Source organism: Lethenteron reissneri, chromosome 53 (assembly GCF_015708825.2).
Source record: "Lethenteron reissneri isolate LAM-NWPU_2019-01 chromosome 53, ASM1570882v1, whole genome shotgun sequence".
In the NCBI taxonomy this organism is placed as follows: Eukaryota; Metazoa; Chordata; class Hyperoartia; order Petromyzontiformes; family Petromyzontidae; genus Lethenteron; species Lethenteron reissneri.
Genome location: NC_083831.1, coordinates 5,744,315 through 5,771,544, shown reverse-complemented (window position 1 = coordinate 5,771,544; position 27,230 = coordinate 5,744,315). Strand labels below are relative to the sequence as shown.

Sequence of the window (27,230 nt, the reverse complement as noted above, 5' to 3'; positions counted from 1 at the left end):
GGGAGAGATAGGTGGGGGGAGAGAGGTGGGGGGAGAGAGGTGGGGGAGAGGTGGGGGGAGAGAGGTGGGGGGAGAGAGGTGGGGGGAGAGAGGTGGGGGGAGATAGGTGGGGGGAGAGAGGTGGGGGGAGAGAGGTGGGGGAGAGAGGTGGGGGAGATAGGTGGGGGGAGAGAGGTGGGGGGAGATAGGTGGGGGGAGAGAGGTGGGGGGAGAGAGGTGGGGGGGGATAGGTGGGGGGAGAGGGCGAGAGAGGTGGGGGGAGAGAGGTGGGGGAGAGAGGTGGGGGGGAGAGAGCGAGAGAGGTGGGGGGGGGAGAGGTGGGGGGAGATAGAGAGGGAGAGAGACGGCAGCCGCAGCAGGCGTTAGTGGCACGGGACCTGAGCAGTGGAGGGACTGAGTACAAGATACCAACTCGGAGCGGCTCGCAGGACCCTAATAGCTCAGGGGACCAAAGAGACCAAGAGCTGGCACATCACAAAACGACGAGGACCTCGGGAAATAATCAAGGAGCAGAGGAGCTCAGGGTCCCGAGAGCTTCACGATCTGAGGACCAGGGTCTTGGAACCCCGTAAAGACGAAGAGGTCACTGAAGGGAACCCAGGAGTCGAGGAGACCAGGAAGAACGAGCCAGGACTACTTGGACGGATGCCGTGACAAAGAGGGTGCGAGTTGGACGACTTCGTTGCTGCTTCGCGCTGGCGAGGAGGAGTTGGGTGGCGTGGGTGTCCCTGGGCATGAGGGTGGCAGCATGAGCGACTGGGTGGTTGACAGCGTGGTGGGGTTCTTGCAAAGCCCGCTGTGGGCAGACCCCGTGATGGGATTCATCGAGCACAGGTGCACGGGTGAGTTGCGGGCACGAAACGTCTGACTAACACGAGTTGTGTTTCATCCCCCTTGTGGCTGGCGTGCGTTTCCGCGGTGGACGATGATGAACTTCATGGTCAGTCGTGGAGAAGAAGCTCATAGATCAGTGGGTTTCACACTTAGTAGGAGGCTTTCGCGACCAATATTATTCATAATACAGGGGGGGGGGGGGTTGGGTTAGATCGCGTAAATCTATAAATGTGTCGTTAAACCCGCCACCACCCGACACAGCCAATTAGTAAGCTCAGTGGGCTTTACCCGGTAAAATAAACGTTGATTTGTTTTTAGTGATTCGCTTATTTTTGTTAAACCGTACTCTTGGCTCGTGTCGTTATTCTCGTATTGTTTGTTGCAACTTTCTGACCACGTGAACATGATCTTTATGGCTCATCGGATGCTGATGCCAAGAGACAAAGGTCCCCGGTATAGCCTTCACAGACTGTTGGGGTAAGTGCTATTAGCGAACACCTATGAAGGCCGAGTCGGAACTCCATTAGGGTGGCAGACACCACGATGTTAACAAATGGCACCAGGGACTTATTTGATGCTGAATAGACCTAGGGGAGGCCCAGGACCGGTTCAAATACTCGTCACTGGTGTTGGCCGTGAGTGGGAGACGAACCAGGATATCCAGGGTTCGTAGTGCAGGACGCTAACCACTGCACCATGGTCGATACACTGCTGGACGATGGGGCCTTCCCCCTAACGGTGTGTACAAGATACAAACCCCAGTTTTTAATAATGTCAGTCCCATAGCTTCATGAGTGTCTCCCCCACGCCGCGTTCTGTTCTACTGCAAGTAGCAAGTTCGGGAGCGAGATGCTATTGTCGAGGTCTCCTGGCCACGAGGAGAGGGCTTCAGGAGAAAAATAGAGTTGGTTGGTCACCCATTGAAGGAGCGGAGACTGCAGTGGGTCTACTACCTGGTCCCGTAGTTGGGGTGGCATGGCCACAATCACACTACTGTGGCTTGTATTTAATGTATGTCGATGGGTCCCTGTGTGTGTCTATGCATCTCTATAGAGCCCTTTGTGTCTCTATGTGTCCCTATGTGTTTCTGTTTATCTGTATGGGACCATATGTGTATCTGTGTATCTCTATGGGTCCCTATGTATCTCTATGTATCTCTATGGGTCCCTATGTATCTCTATGTATGTCTGTGTGTCTCTATGGGGTTACTATATGGTACATAGTTCGAGTTGCATGGTCACAAATTACACGTGTCTCTCCCCACGCCTTAAAGGTCGTGGTGGTTATTTGATGATGCTATCATCACGTTGGTCACCGCGGGTTGGTGCAATTGGGGAGCATAGAAGCACAGTACAACGATGGATTTTGCTGCATTTTCCCGCTGCTGCCCACAACATAGCATAGTCCCTCAGCCGCCTATAAAAACCAGACTTGCATAGTGGTCGCACATCCAAGCCCAGTGCAGGCTCAAATCTGTTTAGCTTCCGAGACGTGCTGAAGCTGGGCTGTATTCCAGGTTAATTGGTCTTAGGCTTGGATTTATAGAGCATCCATGTGCAGCTCCAACTCAAGACACTGGGTGACATGTACGTAAGGCAGAACCACTGGAAAAGGGTGTAAGTATACAGTATGTTCAAGGTAAGGTGTGATTGAAGACATAATTGATAGGAGACTGTCATTGGCACCTCCGATTAGCACGGTTGGCTACATACGGTGCGAAATAAGTTTATTAGACATACGCACATTTAATGAGCCTGGACGTGACCAAGTTTATTTTGTCTAGCCAGGATATTTTAATTCCCAGGAGTGACACGGCATTGCCTGCTAGTTCGGACCAATGCCAAGGCGTCGGCATAGGTACGAATGGCTAGGGGGAGATAATTCCATAGGGGCAGCAGCACAGACGGAACGATGGAGGTTCTGTGCTGTGTAAACCCCTGACTAGTGACGCAGCATGTTGCCATGGGCCCTGTTATTAAACCCGCCACCACTACGTTGTGGGTTTATCCTCCAACATACCAGTTTGCTGAAGTAGTAACGAATTGGCACGTTTTGTTGAGCTGCCAAACCTTACTAATTGGCTGTGTCGGGTAGTGGCGGGTTTAACGACAAATTTATATTTACACGATCTAACCCAACAACAACCTTTATTATAGACAACAGCCACCATTCGTTATTAAGTAGTGTCGACATCACCACAGCGCTTGTGCCAGGCTGGGTGCACTTTGTGGCCACGTGAAGTGTCGAATGCTCGCTGACAAGAGGTCACGGGACAGACCCAGGTTCGCCATTGGCTCGCTCCCCGAGATGACTGACGGATGGAAAAACAAAAAGACAAAGATCCCCCGTATAGCCTGTAACAGATGGTAGGGGCAAGTGCTGTTAGCGAGCACCTATGAAGGCCGGCACGGCACACGAGGGGGTGAGTGGCCAACACCACGCCCGGCCGCCTTTGTCTCTCCAGTGGCGATGTTTACACACCGCGACCTGGGGGAGGCCCAGGACCGGTTCAGATAATCGTCACCGGTGTTGGCCGTGAGCGGGAATCGAACCCGGGTCGCCAGGTTCGTAGCGCTAACCGCTGCGCCACCGCTCGCCACACATCCGGCGTCACTCCGGCATCGTTCAACGGCGCTTCCATGTCCAAGCCCCGGACGCCGTTAGGGGCCGTCCATAAATGACGTCACGCACCTAGGGGGGGGGGTCAGACATTTGTGACGATGTGTGACGGGGGAGGGGGTGAGAAATGTGACGTCACATCAAAATGCGCAACTTTAAATAAATACTAGCTGTACTACCCGGCTTCGCCCGGGACTTGTATCCACCACGGCCAGCCGCCTTTGTCTCCCCAGTGGCGATGTTAATACTCCACACCAGTTACTCGTTTGAGGCTGATTCGACCTAGGGGAGGTTCAAATAATCTTGACCGGTGGTGGCCATGAGCGGGAATCGAACTGGGTTCGCCGGGTTGGTAGCGCAGCGTAGCGTTAACCACTACACCCACCGCTCCTCACACACACAGACGCACAGACACACACACAGACACACACACAGACACACGCAGACACACACAGACAGACACAGACAGACACACAGACACACAGACAGCACGCTAACCACTACACTACCGCTCCCCACACACCACACACGCACACACACAGACACACACACAGACACACACACACAGACACACACACACAGACATACACACAGGCAGCACGCTAAGCACTACACTACCGTTCCCCCTACACACCACACACGCACACACACAGACACACACACACAGACACACACACACAGACACACACACACAGACACACAGACAGCACGCTAACCACTACACTACCGCTCCCCACACACCACACACGCACACACACAGACACACACACAGACACACACACAGACACAGACAGCACGCTAACCACTACACTACCGCTCCCCACACACCACACACACACACACAGACACACACACAGACACACACACACAGACACACACACAGGCAGCACGCTAAGCACTACACTACCGTTCCCCCTACACAACACACGCGCACACACACAGACACACAGACAGACACACACACACAGACACACACACAGACACACACACAGACACACACACACAGACACACACACACAGACACACAGACAGCACGCTAACCACTACACTACCGCTCCCCACACACCACACACGCACACACACACACAGACACACACACAGACACACACACACAGACACAGACAGCACGCTAACCACTACACTACCGCTCCCCACACACCACACACACACACACACAGACACACACACAGACACACACACACAGACACACACACAGGCAGCACGCTAAGCACTACACTACCGTTCCCCCTACACAACACACGCGCACACACACAGACACACACACAGACACACACACACAGACACACAGACAGACACACAGACAGACACACACACACAGACACACACACAGCACGCTAACCACTACACTACCGCTCGCCACACACCACACACGCACACACACACACACAGACACACACACAGACACACACACACAGACACACACACAGGCAGCACGCTAAGCACTACACTACCGTTCCCCCTACACAACACACGCGCACACACACAGACACACACACAGACACACACACACAGACACACAGACAGACACACACACACAGACACACAGACAGCACGCTAACCACTACACTACCGCTCCCCACACACCACACACGCACACACACAGACACACACACAGACACACACACACAGACAGCACGCTAACCACTACACTACCGCTCCCCACACACCACACACACACACACAGACACACACACAGACACACACACACAGACACACACACAGGCAGCACGCTAAGCACTACACTACCGTTCCCCCTACACAACACACGCGCACACACACAGACACACACACAGACACACACACACAGACACACAGACACACACACACAGACAGCACGCTAACCACTACACTACCGCTCCCCACACACCACACACACAGACACACACACAGACACACACACACAGACACACACACACAGACACACACACAGGCAGCACGCTAAGCACTACACTACCGTTCCCCCTACACAACACACGCGCGCGCGTCCATAGGTACACATACACGCGCTTGCTGCAGACACACACGACTTTGAGGGTGCGTAAGGCAGTAAACGACTGAAATAATAAAGCGGCAATGCTGTGCGAGGAACGCCTTAGACCAGCAACACATTTGTGTAATGCGAGCGTAAACACACAAACACATACAAACACATACACACACATACATACACACACATACACACAAACACATACACACAGACATACACATACACACAAACACACACATACATGCACACAAACACATACACAATACACACACACATACATGCAGACACAGACAGACACATAACACACATACATACACACACATACACACACATACATAGACACACACATACATAGACACACACATACATACACACAAACACATGCACACACGTACATACACACATACATAGAGACACGCAGACATACACATAAACACAAACACACATACACATGACCCGGCTTCGCCCGGGACTTGGATCCACGATGCCCCGCCGCCTTTGTCTCCCCAGTGACGATGTTCACACACGACAGCAGTTACGCTTTTGAGGCTGAGTGGACCTAGGGGAGGGCCAGGTCCGTTTCAAATAATCGTCAGCGGTGGTGGGCGTGAGTTGGAATCGAACTGGGGTCGCTCAAGCAGCTTAATGACTGTTTGTACAAAGAACATATAAAGAATCGATTATAATAACCAGGCAAGAGTCCACATTATAGACTGCCAGTACACGCACTCAGCTTCATAAGCAGGCTAGAGTGTACATGATAGAGTGGCAGTACGCTCACCGAGCTTAATAAGCAGGCTACAGTGTACATGATAGACTGGCAGTACGCTCACCCAGCTTAATGAGTATTTGTACAGTGAACATTAAAGTAATCGATTGTTGGCGCGTTGGGTTTAAAAGTAATATTAATAGCACACATTGTGGTGGGGGTGTAGTGAAGAGTAGGAAAAACTTTGATGAATTTACCTCAGAGTGGCGTGGTGGGTGTCGAGGCCTAGTAGCGTGCAAAGCCTGCGGCCTCGCCTAAAATTGTCGGCTTGGAAGAGGCAGGGTACGGGTGGCGTTCCTTCCCCCCCCCCTAGCGCTCCAACAATACTGTGTAATGGCTATTATTTAATTAAATACGGAGCTTATGAAAGTGGCGAAGGCGTGGCTAGCCGTTGGCAGGGGCAACCGCCGTCCAATGAAACTGCAGCCCTTGGCGAAGGCGTGGCTAGCCGTTGCCAGGTCCAATGAAAGCGGCGAAGGCGTGGCTAGCCGTTGCCAGGGGCAACCGCCGTCCAATGAAAGTGCGTATGGGCCAAAGTCCACACACACACACACAGACAGACAGACATGAACGATTTTATATATATAGACTAGCTGTACTACCCGGCTTCGCCCGGGACTTGTATCCACCACGGCCAGCCGCCTTTGTCTCCCCAGTGGCGATGTTAATACTCCACACCAGTTACTCGTTTGAGGCTGATTCGACCTAGGGGAGGTTCAAATAATCTTGACCGGTGGTGGCCATGAGCGGGAATCGAACTGGGTTCGCCGGGTTGGTAGCGCAGCGTAGCGTTAACCACTACACCCACCGCTCCTCACACACACAGACGCACAGACACACACACAGACACACACACAGACACACGCAGACACACACAGACAGACACAGACAGACACACAGACACACAGACAGCACGCTAACCACTACACTACCGCTCCCCACACACCACACACGCACACACACAGACACACACACAGACACACACACACAGACACACACACACAGACATACACACAGGCAGCACGCTAAGCACTACACTACCGTTCCCCCTACACACCACACACGCACACACACAGACACACACACACAGACACACACACACAGACACACACACACAGACACACAGACAGCACGCTAACCACTACACTACCGCTCCCCACACACCACACACGCACACACACAGACACACACACAGACACACACACAGACACAGACAGCACGCTAACCACTACACTACCGCTCCCCACACACCACACACACACACACAGACACACACACAGACACACACACACAGACACACACACAGGCAGCACGCTAAGCACTACACTACCGTTCCCCCTACACAACACACGCGCACACACACAGACACACAGACAGACACACACACACAGACACACACACAGACACACACACACAGACACACACACACAGACACACACACACAGACACACAGACAGCACGCTAACCACTACACTACCGCTCCCCACACACCACACACGCACACACACACACAGACACACACACAGACACACACACACAGACACAGACAGCACGCTAACCACTACACTACCGCTCCCCACACACCACACACACACACACACAGACACACACACAGACACACACACACAGACACACACACAGGCAGCACGCTAAGCACTACACTACCGTTCCCCCTACACAACACACGCGCACACACACAGACACACACACAGACACACACACACAGACACACAGACAGACACACAGACAGACACACACACACAGACACACACACAGCACGCTAACCACTACACTACCGCTCGCCACACACCACACACGCACACACACACACACAGACACACACACAGACACACACACACAGACACACACACAGGCAGCACGCTAAGCACTACACTACCGTTCCCCCTACACAACACACGCGCACACACACAGACACACACACAGACACACACACACAGACACACAGACAGACACACACACACAGACACACAGACAGCACGCTAACCACTACACTACCGCTCCCCACACACCACACACGCACACACACAGACACACACACAGACACACACACACAGACAGCACGCTAACCACTACACTACCGCTCCCCACACACCACACACACACAGACACACACACAGACACACACACACAGACACACACACAGGCAGCACGCTAAGCACTACACTACCGTTCCCCCTACACAACACACGCGCACACACACAGACACACACACAGACACACACACACAGACACACAGACACACACACACAGACAGCACGCTAACCACTACACTACCGCTCCCCACACACCACACACACAGACACACACACAGACACACACACACAGACACACACACACAGACACACACACAGGCAGCACGCTAAGCACTACACTACCGTTCCCCCTACACAACACACGCGCGCGCGTCCATAGGTACACATACACGCGCTTGCTGCAGACACACACGACTTTGAGGGTGCGTAAGGCAGTAAACGACTGAAATAATAAAGCGGCAATGCTGTGCGAGGAACGCCTTAGACCAGCAACACATTTGTGTAATGCGAGCGTAAACACACAAACACATACAAACACATACACACACATACATACACACACATACACACAAACACATACACACAGACATACACATACACACAAACACACACATACATGCACACAAACACATACACAATACACACACACATACATGCAGACACAGACAGACACATAACACACATACATACACACACATACACACACATACATAGACACACACATACATAGACACACACATACATACACACAAACACATGCACACACGTACATACACACATACATAGAGACACGCAGACATACACATAAACACAAACACACATACACATGACCCGGCTTCGCCCGGGACTTGGATCCACGATGCCCCGCCGCCTTTGTCTCCCCAGTGACGATGTTCACACACGACAGCAGTTACGCTTTTGAGGCTGAGTGGACCTAGGGGAGGGCCAGGTCCGTTTCAAATAATCGTCAGCGGTGGTGGGCGTGAGTTGGAATCGAACTGGGGTCGCTCAAGCAGCTTAATGACTGTTTGTACAAAGAACATATAAAGAATCGATTATAATAACCAGGCAAGAGTCCACATTATAGACTGCCAGTACACGCACTCAGCTTCATAAGCAGGCTAGAGTGTACATGATAGAGTGGCAGTACGCTCACCGAGCTTAATAAGCAGGCTACAGTGTACATGATAGACTGGCAGTACGCTCACCCAGCTTAATGAGTATTTGTACAGTGAACATTAAAGTAATCGATTGTTGGCGCGTTGGGTTTAAAAGTAATATTAATAGCACACATTGTGGTGGGGGTGTAGTGAAGAGTAGGAAAAACTTTGATGAATTTACCTCAGAGTGGCGTGGTGGGTGTCGAGGCCTAGTAGCGTGCAAAGCCTGCGGCCTCGCCTAAAATTGTCGGCTTGGAAGAGGCAGGGTACGGGTGGCGTTCCTTCCCCCCCCCCTAGCGCTCCAACAATACTGTGTAATGGCTATTATTTAATTAAATACGGAGCTTATGAAAGTGGCGAAGGCGTGGCTAGCCGTTGGCAGGGGCAACCGCCGTCCAATGAAACTGCAGCCCTTGGCGAAGGCGTGGCTAGCCGTTGCCAGGTCCAATGAAAGCGGCGAAGGCGTGGCTAGCCGTTGCCAGGGGCAACCGCCGTCCAATGAAAGTGCGTATGGGCCAAAGTCCACACACACACACACAGACAGACAGACATGAACGATTTTATATATATAGATAGGCAACACGTTCTACTTAATTAAAGAGACTTTTTAATAAAAAAAAGTTTTCTCCTACAACATCAGAGCGCAGCGCCACATTAAATACGCACTACAATGACAATAGTTTAAAGTGATTTGAAGCATGTTTTATCTATTGGGGGGGCGGGGCAGAGCTTTGTGACGTCATATTTGAGGGGGGGATGACTTTTTGTGACGCCGTGTGACGAAGGGGGGGGGGGGGGGTCAAAAATCGTCCAAAATCGCGTGACGTCATTTATGGCCGGCCCCCAACTCATTCACGGAATTGGGCAAACATCACAATGCAGGACCGACCTCTCCAGAAATAATGAGTGCTGAGAGTCGGTTTGACATTCCTGTCTGAATAATTTCGCATCATTCATACTTCTTTGTAAATCTACTCCTGAATGAAGGACTCTCAATGCCATGTTGGTCATGATAACTAATATACTTCATCATGCTGATCGGTTGCGATTGTTTGTTGACAATTCACAGATTCCATTCACAGTTTGGCTCGAGAGCGTTTTCTGTAGCTGCTGGAAGGTTTAGGACCCACCTGGTTGGTGTCTTCTCCTTGGCCATCTCCTCCCACTCTGCCATCCCCGCATTGCCTTAAACAGACACCGCGCAGATCACAGAGTATCAAGTGTGATTGTACATAACTGTGAACATGTTAACGTTTGAAGATAATATTGTTATGGTGAACCTTTTTTTTTAAAGCGTGCGCGTATTAACTGGTAATTTGCTGCTGCTGTTGCCTGCTGGCATTCATCTGTGTACGTGTTTACATTTGAAGATACTGTAATGTTATTAGATTTTATTTTACTTAAGCGAGCTTATTAAACTGGTCATTTGTTGTAACGCTTTGCTGCGGTAGTTGTCTGACAGCCGAAGTCGCCCCTTGAACAGGGAGGGGGCCGTGCGGCTAAATGGGCTTCATCTCAGTGGGAAATAAACTCTCTGATTCTGAAACTTCTGACACTCAGTGTTCGATCCAGGAGAGGAGAATAAACTTTCGTACACGGACATCCACAGGGAGTACAAGGAGCTGGTGAGTGCACTCAGACAACACTTGCCCTGCAGACCCTTGCATGTGCGTGTATGTATGTATGTTGAGTTTCTTTCGCACCGTACGTAGTGTGTGGGGAGCAGTAGTGTAGCGGGTAGCGCGCCATGCTACGAGCTTGGCGACCCGAGTTTGATCCCCGCTCACGGTCAACACCAGTGACAATTATTTGAACCGGTCCTAGGCCTCCCCTAGGTCGAATCAGCCTCAAATTAGTAGCTGGTGCGGTGTGTAAACATCGTCACTCGGGAGACAAAGGCGGTCAGGCGTGGTGCTGGTCACCCACCCCCTCGTGTGCCATTCCGGCCTTCATAGGTCCTTGCTAACAGCACTTGCCCCAGCAGCCCGTTAAGACTTTTTTTTAAATCTTTGAATGGGGAGAGGTAGTGTAGTGGTTAGCGCACTGCGCTGCGAACGTGGCTTGATTCCCACTCGTGACCAACAACAGCGGCAAATAATTTGAATCGGTCCTGGGAACGCCCCTAGGTCAACTCAGCCTTCAATAAGTACCTGCAGCGGTGTGTATAAAACGTAGGCAATGGGGAGGCAAAGTCGGTCGGGCGTGGTGTTGGCCACCCACCCTCCCATATGCCATGAAAACTCAATTCTTGATCACTGCTTTTTGTGTGTTAGTTTGTTATCCTTTCTCCGTACTTCCGATACGCACGGCTGGCTACGTACGGTGTGAAAGAAGTTCAACGTACATCCATGCATAGTGGCCTGCACTTGCCCCAGCAGCCTGCGCAAGCTACACGGGGAGATCTTCGTTTTGTCTTTGTGTTTAATTATCACTGAGCTTTGCATGGCGCTTGTAAGTAGCTTTGCCTGTACCGCAGATTTCTCTGCCCTCCTGGGCCTCCACCGTGCAGACACTGGGCTGCCCACTCATCATAAATCCCCCGGTCACAAATTGTAGCGGTAGGAAATGATGGCTGTGCAGCACTCGACTGATGAGTCTTAATGAGGATGCAACTTGTACAACAACGACAAACGGTTGTCAATTCACATGCCCTAGTGTCTAAATGCCATCGCATCTCATGGCATTTGACGCAAGTAAAAACTGCCTTGAGGGTAGAATGGAGTGGGCGGTGGTGGGTCCATGGCCTTACTCATGATGGCCGTGTCAGAGCCGTGCGCTGGCAACTCTGGAATCGTAGGTTCAAATCCAGGTTCCAGCTTCATTGGGCGCAGTGGCACTCTGTATCACTACACACTGTGTCACTACACAGTGTGTCACTGCACGCCGCGTCTCTACACACCGTGTCACTGCAGACTGCATTGTCCACAGCACTGCTTTCCTGGTTGCTCAGCGACATTCTGCTGCAGATAGACCTCTACTGTATATCTCAATCAGCTCGAGCCTCCTGTAAATCACGCCACTTCTGTGTGGCCGACCCCCCCTTAGAATGTATGCGTGTATGTTGAACTTCTTTCACACCGTACGTCGCCAACCCTGCAAATCACAGATGCGAAATTGCTCCCCTCTCCCCGCCCGCTGTGACAACAGCGTCGAAGCCCCTTAGGTCGCCTCTTCCTCCCTATCCTCACGTTCCCTGACACCTCGGGTCCCATTTCTCCATTCCTTTTCCATCCTTTTCCTCTGATTTCCCATGCTTGCTCTTCTCTCTTCCCGTTCCTCTTAACTCTTTTATCTTCCCATATATTACATCCTTGACTCTACACCCCTTCCCGTGGGGTGCCGCGGGTAAAAAGTCGCTCGTTGCGATAAATATCTAAGATTTGTTTTGGTTTTGTATAGGGGCCAGTGCACAGCGGCTAAACGATTATACCGTGGGGCAGCCGTCCAGCATAAAGTGTGGGGCTCCCCCTCGCCTGCCATGCCATGCCTGCCTGCGCGTGTAGGTGGAGGGTCTGCTGGAGAGCTACCTGCAGGACATGGGCATCTCGGAGCAGCAGCTGCTGGATGCGTGCAGCGCCCAGAGTGTGCAGTCGGAGCACCTGCACGTAGGTGGTCACGGTGCGGCGGTGGGGAGACAAAGGCGGTCGGGCGGGGTGTGTCTGCGGCGCCCGTACCTCTCTGAACATCTCGCCACGAGCCTCAGCAGCGTGAATGTGGCCACGCTAACTAACTGCAAACTAAACTTTTTTGTATTTGACCAGGCACGGCGCACTGAGCTGCGTAGCTCTTTTTCAGAAGCGACCTGGCCACAAACGATAGCCCAACGAAGTGGCTTGTCACGTGGATGTGTCTAGCAGCCAAATACTCTGAACGCGTGATGTTGATTCTAAACGTGGAGTGAAAAATAACCGCAGTGACCCGGAGAAAAATCCACGCAATCACGGAGAGAGCACGCCAACTCCAAATATACAGCAGCAGGCGTCAGGGTCGTGATCGAACCCAAGGCCTCCTGCATCCCAGGCGAGGTAGTTAACATCTCATAGTCACCGCGGCACCCCAAACTATGGACCGTACAGTAGACCACTGTGGCCTGTGCTCCTTCAATAGAAGAGGAGGCACAGTGGCACTCCACGGCAATACTGGAGCACCCCACCCCGGAATTTCGAGGACTCGCCATGTACCCAAGGATGGTGCTGTCATCTTGACGTGCAAAGCGTGCCACTGCACTAATTATTTTTGCGTTTTAAAAACGCCAACAACGCGCTGGTGGTGGCAGTAGTAGCAGCAGTAGCAGCAGTAGCAGCAGCAGTAGCAGCAGTATCAGCATTACTAGTAACAGCAGTAGTAGCAGCAGCAGTAGTAGCAGCAGCAGTAGTAGCAGCAGTAGCAGCAGTAGTAGCAGCAGTAGCAGCAGTAGTAGCAGCAGCAGTAGCAGCAGTAGTAGCAGCAGTAGCAGCAGCAGTAGCAGCAGTAGCAGCAGTAGTAGCAGCAGTAGCAGCAGTAGCAGCAGTAGTAGCAGCAGCAGTAGCAGCAGTAGCAGCAGTAGTAGCAGCAGTAGCAGCAGTAGTAGCAGCAGTAGCAGCAGTAGCAGCAGCAATAGCAGCAGCAATAGCAGCAGTAGTAGCAGCAGTAGCAGCAGTAGTAGCAGCAGTAGTAGCAGCAGTAGCAGCAGTAGCAGCAGTAGTAGCAGCAGCAGTAGCAGCAGTAGCAGCAGTAGTAGCAGCAGTAGCAGCAGCAGTAGCAGCAGTAGCAGCAGTAGTAGCAGCAGTAGCAGCAGCAGTAGCAGCAGTAGCAGCAGCAATAGCAGCAGCAATAGCAGCAGTAGTAGATGCGTTCCTGGAAAGTGCCACGTCGGGAGAAAAAGGCGGTTGGAGAACAAACGATTTCCCATAAATAATGTAACGGTAAAAGTTTGGTGAGATACCATGTACTACTACACGCACGCAGTGAGATGGCGGGACAAGTAACTGAGGGTAAACCGCCGTGTTACCGCATCAATCCACGTACCGTATCACCGTACCACTCAGCTAAAAAAGTAGTTGTCAACCGCTCAGAAAGTGCGTGAGAACGGTGTGTGTTTCACGTTATAATGGTACGGATTCCGCGTTATAACGGGCGCATTCCGTGTTATAACAGTGTTCTGCGTTATAACGGCGCGCCTTCCGCATTATAACGGCACGCCTTCCGCGTTGTGCGAAACGTGTTCCCTAATGGGAGAACCGCGTTACCGCGAGAACTCACGTGAGCACCGTGCGTCAAGTGAGGACCTACCATATTTGCGCGCGAGATCCGATGGGATCGGGTGCATTCGGGGTGAATTGTGTTCAACGAGAGCCCTCCTCTGCTGCCCTCACTGCTGTGGCTCCTCGTGGCCATCCACAATGCTGACTACTCTTCACCCCTTCAAATCCCAGGCTTAACATCTTGATGCATGTCGACTTAGCCGGGCTGCGGAGTGGCGCAAGCCTTGTAATCCAGCGCTGCGGAGGCAGCAGCGAGGGTTGGTGAATCGCCGCGCAGACGTCGTGAAACTCGCTTCCCGTGGGAGTCAGGGAGGAGGAGGGGGAGGACCCTGGCTCGCCAGGCTCCACCTGTGCCTTCTGTACAGGTGGAGAGTTGCCCCCTCGCATGTGTGGGCTATCTGGAGGTGCTCCGCTTTCCTCACCACGTGTTTACACTCCCATCGTTTGGCTGATAACGCCTTCACGTGAAAAGGACCCCAGAGGTTGGGCAGTTGTTGTGGCTGCTTTCCTGCTTGGACAAAGGTGGCCAGGTGTGTTGTGTGTATGTTGAACCTCTTTCGCACCGTACGTAGCCAACCGTGATAATCGGAGGTGCGGGGGAAGGACTACAAACATAATACATGGCTCCAGTGGCTTCCTAATATGATACGGGCCACCTCGTGTGCCGTGCCAGCCTTCATAGGTGTTACTCGCTAACAGCACTTGCCCCAAAAGTCTGTTAAGGCGAAACGGGGGATCATCGTCTTTCTCTTTGTGTTGCCGCGTGCGACGCCAGCAGGTCTTCGAGCCCGTGCTGGCAGCAGACGACTTTGAGCTCTTCAAGGGGCTCATGGTGCGCAAGAACATTGAGCTGGAGCTGCAGGCGCTCATGCACCTGCAGGAGCAGAAGGGTGAGTGGCAGAAGCATGGCGGTGGCCAGGTGGCTCAGATGTCGTGTGTGTGTGTGTTAGTAAGGGGTACAGGTGATGCATCTTGCCAGTCATCTCAGTCAGTCAACCCATGGCACCTGGGTCTGTCCCATGACCTCCTGCCAGCGGGCGTTCGACACCTCACGTGGCCTTAAAGTGCACCTAGCCTGGCACAAGCACCGTGGTGATGTCACCGCCACTTAGTGGCGAATGGCGGTTGTTGTTGTAAAAAATTGTGGGAAGCGGTGGTGTAGCAGTTCGTGCTGATGCGCTATGTATCCGGCGACCCGAGTTCGATTCCCGTTCACGGTGAACAGCAGTGACGATTATCTGAACCGGTCCTGGGCGTCCCTTCGGTCGACTCAGCCTCAAATGAGTACCTGGTGCGGTGTGTAAACATCGCCACTAGGGAGACAAAGGCGGTCGTGCGTGGTGCTGGCCACCCACCCCCTCGTGTGCCGTGCCGGCCTTCATAGGTGCTCGCTCAGAGCACTTGCCCCAACAGTCTGTTACAGCTATACGGGGGATCTTTGTCTTTTTGTTAGAAACTGTGATGGGTGACATGGCAGAGCTGTGGCACGTTCGTCGCTTGTTGCCGAGCTTCGCCGTTCGAACCCAGACGCCGCCCTCGTTATTACCGTGGGTGCATTTACCGTAAAAAAAATACCACGCGCCATCTGCTTCACGGGGGACGTTAGAGATCCCGTGACGTCAGCCGAAAAAGAGCAAGCCCATTGCGTGCGTACTGTATGTGTATGTATGTTGAACTTCTTTCGCACCGTAACATAGCCAACCGTGCCGGCGTCGTGGTCCAAGTTTTAAATGTAACCGACAGATGACTCAACTGGAAACACGCAAACATTGGCACCCCCCCTCCCATCCATCAGAGTGAAACTACCGCACACTGCGTCTTTAAAAATCACGCCACCTTCCTTCGTCGTGATAGCCTCGCACTGTAAGAGTGGCGCAAATACCAAATGTAATCAATCTAAAGTTGAGTTGTCAGATGCACAGGATACAGCGAAGTGTAACGCGGTGCAGTGACGTGCTTTACTTGTAAGCTCTCTCTCCTCTCAAGCAGTGCAGCAGCTATAACAGCAACAAATTCAATAGAGGCAATAGGTAGGCAAAAGAGCACAGTGTAATACTACGTCAATAAAAACGAGTAAGAAAAGCACAAAAGGAGAACACCGTATAAAAAAGTGGTGAGAATTGTAACACAGTATTCTCACGCACAAACGAAATATAATCTAGATTTGAAGTTTTTCGTGACTGCAGGGATCCATACTCTTTGGTTCTTTCGGTAAAGTGACGTAGGTGAAAATTTTAATTAAATCACGACGTTTCGGGCGCAACACAAGCGACAACCACAGCAAGAAACAATTGCTGAAGTGTTTCTTGCTGTGGTTGTCCCACCTGATGACGGAGGCTTGTGTTGCGCCCGAAACGTCGTGATTTAATCTTATTTTATACCTACGTGACTTTACCCAAAGAACCAAAAAGGAAACGAAATGTTATTGAAAAAAACACCCAAGACGTTCATCAACGAGCATTTCCAACATCCTCCGATGCGTCCGACTTCGTACGCCGCTGCCCACGGGTGAGACGGCTGCCTATGGCGGTGGGTGGTGGTGGTGGTGGTTAATCTGTGGCCGTGTTGCCGCTGTGCTGCAGGCGTGATACCCGAGTGCATGAGCGTGGACGGATTGGACAAGGCAGGAGAGCTGGACCGGGAAGAGATGCAACTTCTGCAGGAGGCGATCAGGTGCCTTAGTCACATCTCTCTCTCTCTCTGCTCCGTCTCCCAACTCCGGCCACCCCTGTCCCCCTGTGTTAATTGGCCAACCGACCAGGCCGTGTCACGGCTGGATAGGCGGGGAAGCAAGTTGGGGGTTCGCAATGTAACGTGGGTTGACGATGCAATGGGGAGGGGGAGGGAGTGGAAGGAGTGATGGGTGGGACACGGTGTGCAGGGTGGAGGAGGATAGAGTAAGCAGTTTGGTCGCATTCATGACACACAGAGTGCTTGCCACAAATGAACCACAATTCCACCTTGCTGATCTCGTCAAGTTGCGTCAACCATCACGCAGACTCCGGTCATGCTGGCGGCGGATTTTGGCTGGCCATTCTAACAAGGGCGGCCACCGCACCGCGCGCGTTCAGATGTCGAATTAGGCATTTTTTTAAATATTATGGACGTCCAATTGTTAAGAAGAGTGGCTGCAGGTGGGGCAAGTGGAAGAGAGGCCGCCCATACTGGACTAGCACGTGACCATATACAGTGTGGTGGCCCTAATCCACAATTAGGAAGCGCCACGATCAACGAATCTCTAATCGAGTCCATAGCATCCTTACCCCACCCAAACGGCACCTCTTGCGTAAGATGCCTGATCCCCCTGCCCTAATGCTTTGTGCACGGCCACAGCAAGGTGAAACAGGGTCTCCACGTGGCCACCCAAGTGCCGGGCACAGCGTGAGCGGTGGACGGCACGGGAGTCAGTGAGTGGGAAGGAGCTGAGGCTGGAGGAGCGTCGCTGCGTTATTGAGGAGTGTCACAGCACGATAGATGTCAAGGTGCCTGACAGAACAGACTGTGTGCATTTATATGAAACAAGACCCCTGAAGTGGCCGCGTGGCTCAGAGGTCAGAGCAGCCAGCTGACACAGCTCGGACCCCCGGGTTCAAGTCGAGGCTGAGGCCCTCCGGTTAAATCGGCTTCTCAGATGTCGCGAGTTGGCGGTCGCCAGGTTGCACCGCCCCGCGAGGGCTCCGAATGGGCTCTGCGTCTCTATCGGTGTAACACAGATATAGCTCGGTCGGCACACACCCGGGACACAAAACGGACTGCCAAAGAGCTTGAAACAGGGCCTCCTTTGTCGGCGGCGTTGCTGCCGTTGGCGGCCGGCGTGGGACTGCGGAAGGATTTCGCGAACGTGGCAGCCGTGCGGGGCGCGTAAGCTCCCAGGGATATCATGATGCGGCACGTGTCGATCACACAGAGAGGTACGCTGGGCGTGAGTGCCTGATTTTATGTTAAAACTAAACTAAAACCGGACAATTTTTTTTTATTTAGCCAAGTAATGCCCACTAAGTTAGCTCTTTTTCGGAAGCGACCTCGCCACAGATGATATCCCAATGAAGTGGCTTATTACGTGGACATTTATAGCAGCCGAATACTCTAAATGCATGATGTTGATTCTTAATGTGGAGGGAAAAACTGAGGATCCGGAGAAAAATCCACACAAGCACGGGGAGAGAGACACGCAAACTCCAAATATACAGCAGCAGGCGCCAGGGTCGGGATTGAAACCACGACCTCCTGTACACCAGGTGAGGTAGTTAACATCTGGCCACTGTGGCACCCGTGTATTAATAACCGAACAATTTATTTGGTGATGCTGCTGCTGCATTGACAGTGGTGCACAAGCACAAATAACAAACAAACTCAACTTGTTCGTCAATAACACCGCGAGTGGCGTTTAAAGGACAATATAAATATGGTGACGTTTCAGGCAATGTCCCTTCTTCATAGCACTTAAACAGAGAGACCACAGAGAAGTCGATTGGGTTCCGTGGTGGCAAGATGTTGTCTGCCTTGCCTAATATATAAGAGGTCATGGGTTCGATCCTGACCCTGATGCCTGCTGCGGACTGTAACAAGATATTTTTTGGAATATTGAAAGGCAAATTTTGACTTAAAACTTTAATGACTGCAGGAATTCATATTCTTGGTTCTTTTTGTAAAGTCACGTAGATAGGAAACAAAAAAATTAAAATTTTAATATTTTTAGTTTTCTATCTACGTGACTTTCCCGAAAGAACCAAGAATATATATTCAAAGCCACTTTAAAACGAGGTGTCTGCAACACCTCCACGGAGCAATCCCACGACGCCCTGATGGGCCAAGCGGAGTCACTGTGTGTCTGTCCTTAGGCCACGGTGGCCGTGAGTGTGCGAATTTTTTAGGGGGGGGGAAATTAATCGACGGGGGACGGGGGGGGGGGGGGTTTGCACGGTGCGCTGCCAAAATCAAAAATCGCCCGCCCAAAATTTCCCGGCGAGAATGTGCGCGGAGCGAGCGGGAGAGGATTTTTGAAAAACGAGCTTTGAAGACAATCTCCGGATAAGCCTCTTAGCGGGGGGAATTCAGGACGATCGTCCCGGGCCGAGGATGCCCAGGAGAGTTATCACTGACAAATTAGGCGGTGGTAATGCGTAGGCCCGCAAATCCTTTTAGTCGGTCCCACTGCCCACTGGAAAATGGCTTTAGTTTGTTTCACAAATAGTCTCCGTTGTGTTTTTGTGCGGATTTCGTGGCCGATAATGGTCGTGACACTTTGGGCTGTTTCCCAGAGACCAGCGCAGACGAACTGATGAGGCGATTGAAATAATTTCTTAAACATTCAATACGTGCGTCGACTCGTGTGTGCGGGGAGCGGTAGTGTCGCGGTTGGCGTGCTGCGCTACAAACCCGGGGGCCCAAGATTGATTCCCACTCAAGGCCAACACCAGTGACGATTATCTCAACCGGTCCTAGTCCTCCCCTAGGTCGACTCAGCCTCAAATAAGTACCCTGTGCGGTGTGTAAACATCGCCACCGGGGTGACAAAGGCGGCCGGGCGTGGTGCTGGCCACCCGCCCCCTCGTGTGCCGTGCCGGCCCTACATAGGTGCTCGCTAACGGGACTTGCCCCAACAGCCTGTTAGGGCTATACCGGGGGATCTTTGTCACGGCTGCATTTGTGGGGTATGCAGGGCGTCCAAGCAGCAGTACGAGATGGAGCAGCGGTGGAGGAGGTCGTGCATCCTGGAGCCCGGCACCACGGAGGAGCAGGAGGATGAAGAGCCATGCAGAGAAGGGCGACCTCTGCTACAGGGCTCCATCCATCATCAGGTTTCACATCTTCATAGCTCAGCTCACCCGGCCTGGGCAAGCTAGAAGGGGGGGGCGATGGTTATGTGTGTGTGGTAACTGGACCACGTTGGCCTCGGTTGACCCCGGGGTGTTCCCAGCTTATGGGGTCGCGGACCACTGGTTGGTCCGTCAGGGCATGGGAATCGCTCTGCGGAGCTGTCGCGGACACCACGATTTAGAGTGGCTTTCTTTTTCAAAAACATATCTCGCTACAGTCCAGGACCCTGGGAAATGGCCGGGCCAACCCACGACACGCATGCAGAGTGGAGGAGCGCAGGTTACCGGGGTGAGCTCCGACGGTGGTGGTGGTGATGATGATGATGAGACTGTAGGAACGGTCCCTGGAGGACGCGTTGACTCTTGTGACAAGGTGAAGTGCCAGATGATGTTGGTGATGACCACTGAGGATGATGGAGGCTGCGAGAGTGGCCCTTGAAGGAAGTGCCAATGGGTGTGACGCGGCGGAGCCCTGCGCCGCTGGCGTCCCGCCTGATCACGCGCGTGGGTCTCGGCCTAGGTCAGCGAGTGCTGCGCGGACGTGCCGGGCCCGAGCGGTCGACGCTGTTCTGACGTTGCGGACGAGCCGCCTGGCGCGACGGGCCCATCCCAGCACCAGGCTGCCGGTGCGTCATCTGCACCAGCAGCGCGGCAGGACGTCCCGTCTGTGCCTGGTCAGTTACACGCTGTTGTGCTTTTCCCAAGTATTATTACGATTTTCCACTTGTACTCTTGCGGTCGTGTCAAGAGCCGCAGGCTCCGTCTGGAACTCTCAAAGAGCAACGCAGACCCACGTGTCCAGAATGGCTATCGAAGAAACCTTTAGTGGGATTTCTCATCAAGTAGACTTCACGTGGCCCCGTTAATCTTCACGCAGCTCGGGGTACACTTTCCCACACACCCTGCTATGAGAATTGTCACGTGGAATTCAAGCGGACGTAGTTTTGATTCTCAAGAGCTGGAATTTCGCCAAGTAAAGTGTCAAAGCCAACTTTAACATAATCGTTTTTGCGCAGTCATTTGGTGACCGGGAATGAGACTGTCAACCTAATGCGTTTGAGAACCCGGGTTGTTCACGAGTGGCTGACACCCAGATTCCAACTCAGGATCTCAGTGGCGCCAGCTCAGTGCTTGGACCTCTGAGCCACCCGGCCAACCATCCACACCCCATGAGTTCCTTCGACACGTCTCGCTGCGATTCGCTACCTTCTATTGCCAGATCACGAGAATACCCATCAGATCTCGGAGGCTCAGCAGGTTTGAGCCACACAGCTCCCTAACGTGGTTAAATATGGTCTAGCATTCGATTGGCACAAAGGGATTGTATGTGCACCACCTTACATTTGAGAATGTACCCGGGCGTGTCCATTTGCGCTCAACAACGTGTTTCCAATGGCACAGCAACGCTCTGCTTCCACAGGCGGGAGTCAAGCAACCCAGCCGCCTCCACACCAACTCCCCTCCGAGCCGCCAGGTGGGATGAGCGCGGATGCGGTGGCCCAGCAGCGGCAACAGCAGCAGCCCCGTGCGAGCCAGCCCAACGGGGCGGCCCTGCCGGGCAAGGCCCAGGCCTCTAAGCTCCACGAGACGAGGCCCAAGGAGGCAGCCGTCTCCCTGAAACACGTACGGGCAGTTTAACACTACGTAGGCTTTCACGACCAATATCATCCATAACGTAGGTTTGGGTTAGATCGCGTAAATATATAAATGTGTCGTTAAACCCGCCACCACCCGACGCAGCCAATTGGTAAGGTTTGTCACGTAAACAGAACGTGCCATTTCGTTACTAGTGCAGCACACCGGTGTGTCGGAGAGCAAATACACAACATTTACAATCTGAGTACGACGTTTTGCCAGTAATTACAACCGCCATCATTAGGCGGACATCCAGATTTGTGGAGAAATCCTGTTTTGTTTTGTTCCAGGCGGCTGGGGTAGATGTGATGATGCCACTAGATGCGATGAGGTCACGTAGGGCCGACCGGTGCGGCGACACCGTGCAAAACGTCGTCCTTTTAGCATCTGCTCAATTGAAGTGCATCCCCCAAATATCTCGAGTGGATGTGCCGTGCCCCCCCCCCCCCCCGCCCCGCGGTACTACCAGAGTTCTGGGGGAGCCCTCTCACGATGTAATTTTTGAAAACATTGGAGTGTGGCGCTCCACGTCCTGGCGAGGTTTGCGCGTGTTGGTAGAACCTCTCTGATTCTGTGTGTGTCTGTCAACGCGTGTTGGTAGAACCTGTCTGATTCTGTGTGTGTGTGTCAATGCGTCTTGGTAGAACCTCTCTGATTCTGTGTGTGTCAACGCGTGTTGGTAGAACCTGTCTGCGGAAGAGCTGCGGAGCAGGGAGGAGTACCTGAGGCAGCAGCGGGACCGCCTGCTGGCGGCAAAACGCGAGCAGCTGGGCTCGTCGCAGCGGCAGGCCAGCGCCGTCTCCAACGACCGAAAGGCGCCGGGTCCCGGCAGGGCGGACGCGTGCACGGCCGGCGGCTGCGGCGGCGACGGGGACGCTCCGCGGAGAGGCCCGTCGGCCACGGGCGGCGCTGTCGCCGATCGGCCGGGGCCGGCAGCCACGGCCACGGGGAAACAGGCGAGCGGCGTGCGCACACGCAGGCGTGTTTTTCATTCGGCAACCTGCGGCCCCGGACCCGCATGCGGCCCTTCAAGGACTGCATCGCAGCTCTTGAAATATTGAGGGTTTTTTTTTTACGGAGTCCTGTTTACCATGGAAGTCCAGTTTACCATGGGAGTCTACATTACCATGGGAGATTACCATGGGAGTCCACTTTACCATGGGCAGGAGTTGTCAACCTGCAGTTCCGGAGCCGCATGCGTTTCCTTAAAGACTGTTTCGTGACGTTCTTTATTAAGGGCCACGGTCTCGTATTGACATGCATTGCGGCTCATGAAATATTGAGTTTTTACCGAATTCGAAAAAAATTGTCTCTTATTGTTATTTTGGTTTGTCGACCACTGCTCTAGTCCATCTAGTATTATTATAAGAATCTTTAATTATAAGAGCTTTAATCTATAATGCTCTTATAGTGCTGCTCTAAAAGGATTGAGGTCGTCGCTGTCGTGTAGCCACCCGATCCATAGCCCCGCTCACCACTACCACTGCTACCCTCCCTCCATCACCACCCTACCACCCCCCTTCTACAACCCCCACCACGGCTACCCAAACAAGCCCAAACCCGTGCCCGCGGGAAGGTGCGGGGCCGAAGTAGTCGGGGGGGGAGGGGCACAAAGAGGAATGGGCGGGGCCTGCAGAGGAAGGGGCGTGGTCTAGGGAGTGATGGGGGCGGGGCATAAAAGAGGAATGGGCGGGGCCTACAGAGGAAGGGGCGTGGTCTAGGGAGTGATGGGGGCAGGGCATAAAAGAGGAATGGGCGGGGCCTGCAGAGGAAGGGGCGTGGTCTAGGGAGTGATGGGGGCAGGGCATAAAAGAGGAATGGGCGGGGCCTACAGAGGAAGGGGCGTGGTCTAGGGAGTGATGGGGGCGGGGCATTAAAAAGGAATGGGCGGGGCCTGCAGAGGAAGGGGCGTGGTCTAGGGAGTGATGGGGGCGGGGCATAACAGGAATGGGCGGGGCCTGCAGAGGTTGAACTTACCTGTTGATTTAATGCAACAGAAGCAGAGAATCTAATCACGTGCAGCCAACATCAGCAATGGCTCTCGGGCGCAGATGCGGCCACAGGCCAACTCGTCTGATCTATTCGTTTTTCTGATCGCGTCTTTCTTTCAAGAAGTATATTTCAACCGCCACACCTCTATGCATTGATGTTACAATAATAATATTAGTAACCTTTCGGCTTTGCATGCGAGGTAGACAGGAGATGGCAGCACAGCAAGCGGGTTCGTTGAACCCGTCTGTGCAGCAGATCAGGACCTTCCTGAGGAGGTGTTGAGACTCGGCGAGGCCTTCATGCTCGAGTAACTAAAGGGCGCTGTTGTTGCAATCCAGAGGTCGCCGGTTCGATCTCCCGGCCCTGGAGTATAAAACGATGGATCGCTCTCCAACACACCGGTGGGCTGAAGTAGTAACTAATTGGCGCGTTGTTTACGTGACGAACCTATCTGGCTGCGTCGGATGGTGGAGGCTTACGACACATTTATACCAACGCGATCTAACCCAAAAATCTTTGTTATGAATAATATTGGTCGCGAAAGCCTACGTGTTAAACGATGGATCACGTTTATTAAATCCCCCCTGCCCTCACCACATCTGTCCAACCAGCAGATATAAATGAGTACACCACGGTGAGTCGATCGGCCGATTATGCGTGGTGGGATAAAATGTGGGTGTACCCAACGCCTCTTCTGAGGCACACTGGCCAACGTGCAAGAGTTGGCCACACACCACCGAGCGATGCTCGATAGAGCTGTACGTACAGTACGTTGAACTTCTTTCGCACCGTACGTAGCTAATCGGGTGCACTTCCTGCCAGTAGGTGCGTGAGCGAGCAATTGTATTGTGGCACCTTCGTTGTTATCATCATCATCATCATTTTCGTTATTAGGGCGCCAACGGCAGAGCTGGCGCGTGCTGATGACATTGTGTGCTCACCGCAGGGCGCACGCACGGAGGAGTCGCAGACGCTGGAGCAGAGGAAGAGGGTGGCTCACAAGCTCAAGGAGGAGCTGCTCCAGAAGAAGTGAGCCAGCCCCCCTCCACACTCTGGACTGACGCTCGCCAGCTCAGGGTGGCCCGTGCCGCCCACAGCGGTGCGTGTACGGCCGAAGGCGTTTGCCTTCCGTGACGCAGTACACTACACGTGATGAAAAAAACATATATATATATAAGAAATCGGTCAGTATAGGAATAACAAGCGATACAGACACACCTTACTTCATAATGTAATGTTAAGTAACGTTCATTAACGCCTCATTCTTATTAGTTTTTGTCAATGTGATGCCGGTAGAGGTCTTAGCGAGCTGACCGCGAATACGGCCGGGGATCCATTCATCGACGACTAATCTTCTGCGTCGCTGCTCGACTGGAATAGACAAGTCACACGCGACGAGCAGCCAGCAGGCATAGCGAGCGGCACCCTCGCTGCGATGTGCCGGTGTGCTGAACCGTATCTTCCGGGTCAATGACACGGAACAGACCCAGCTGGATTTCAAGTTTGACATGCAACAAATATGACCCCCCCATTCCCTGGATGCATTGTGTTCTAAGAATCAATTGTAATCGGTAGATCCAGGTTTTATTCGACCAGGGTTTCCCAATTCCTGGCGACTCACCACGCTACGTCTTTCCGCGTTTACCGAATTTACTCCCCATTCAAGCACACGTGACTTGGTTCCACGCTGCTGCCCGCGTCCGATGATTGTCAAAGACGTCCCACGTGATGCCGCTAAACAATCAACGTTCTTGCATTAATAGAGCCGATTCACGTTACATTAAGATCTCAGTGTGCACGTGTGGTGTACACGTATTTCGTGTATACACACACACACAATACATGTGGCGAGATGTTAACTACCTCGCCTGGTATACAGGAGGTCGTGGGTTCGATTTCGACCCTGACGCCTGCTGCTGTATATTTGCATGTGCTCCCCGTGGTCGCGTGGATTTTTCTCCGGATCCTCTGGTTTTTCCCTCCACATTTAAAAACATTTAGAGTATTTGGCTGCTATACATGCCCACGTGATGATGAGCCACTACTTCGTTGAGCTATCATTTGTGACGGCCAGATCGCTTCTGAAGAAGAGCTACATAGCTCAATGGGCCTCACCTGGTAAAACAAAAATAGCAGTAAAGTGGTTCGTGTACGGGTACAGCACACGTGTTCCATGTGACACAGCGTTAACTGCTTAGCGTGTCACGTGGGATGTGTTTAACAACCATCGGGCGCATGCAGCATGGGATGCGTTAACCTGTTTTTGAATGGTGGAGGAGTCATTTGGTAAATGCAGGATGGCGAAGCGTGGCGGTGGGTCGTGAGGACTGGGGTCAGGGAAATCCTGCATTAGACCTTTTCAAAGTTAATACCATCACGCAGAGGTGGGACAAAGTCATTGTTATGCAAGTCCAAGTCGAGTCTGAAGTCATCAAATTCATGACTCGAGTCTGACTCGAGTCCAAGTCACATGACTCGAGTCCACACCTCAGAGGTGGGACAAAGTCATTGTTATGCAAGTCCAAGTCGAGTCTGAAGTCATCAAATTCATGACTCGAGTCTGACTCGAGTCCAAGTCACATGACTCGAGTCCACACCTCTGCCATCACGTACCCATTACTACACCAGTCGATGACTCCCACTCGCGTCAACAGTCAACGATTTGTTTAATCCATAGTTAAAGGTTTTTGTTGGGTTAGATCGCATAAATGTGTCGTTGAACCCGCCACCACCCGACACAGCCAATTAGTAAGGTTTGTCACATAAATAGAACATTTGTTTTAATTGATCGCATTAACTGCCGATGACCATATCTCGCCTGAAATGCGCCCAATCATGTCAGATCTTGGAAGCGAAGCGGGTGGAGGAGGTGGGGGTTTTTGGAGCCTGTCCAGTCATTGGCCGGATGACCACAACGCACAACACTGGGCACAGGTTGTCGTGGGACCACGTGGTTTACGCAGCGGAGGGCAGTACAGCAAGCCGGTCTGCTGTTGTACTGCGCTTCCACGAACTAAAACACGACGAACTAAAACACCACAAACTAAAACACCACAAACTAAAACACAACAAACTAAAACACAACAAACTAAAACAC

At 52.6% G+C, this 27,230-nt stretch overlaps 1 protein-coding gene across 6 annotated transcripts; it reads left to right on the top strand.

Annotated features, from left to right (window-relative positions):
- Nucleotides 1-249: 249 nt before the first annotated feature.
- Nucleotides 250-27,230, top strand: LOC133356308 (cilia- and flagella-associated protein 36-like). Of its 6 annotated transcripts, none has more exons than XR_009756839.1 (11): nt 250-842; nt 11,005-11,069; nt 12,948-13,049; nt 15,463-15,577; nt 17,270-17,360; nt 20,350-20,488; nt 21,027-21,132; nt 21,927-22,129; nt 22,825-23,097; nt 24,337-24,534; nt 25,080-27,230. XR_009756839.1 is itself a non-coding variant. In XM_061573761.1 (10 exons), the coding sequence occupies exons 1-10, from the start codon at nt 749-751 to the stop codon at nt 25,164-25,166; spliced, it is 1,323 nt and encodes a 440-aa protein (XP_061429745.1). In that variant the 5' UTR covers nt 255-748; the 3' UTR covers nt 25,167-27,230. The 6 variants fall into 6 exon arrangements, 1 of the variants encoding a protein (XP_061429745.1); XR_009756837.1 differs by having other exon boundaries at nt 252-842; nt 11,017-11,069; nt 21,027-21,180; XR_009756835.1 differs by having other exon boundaries at nt 254-842; nt 21,027-21,180.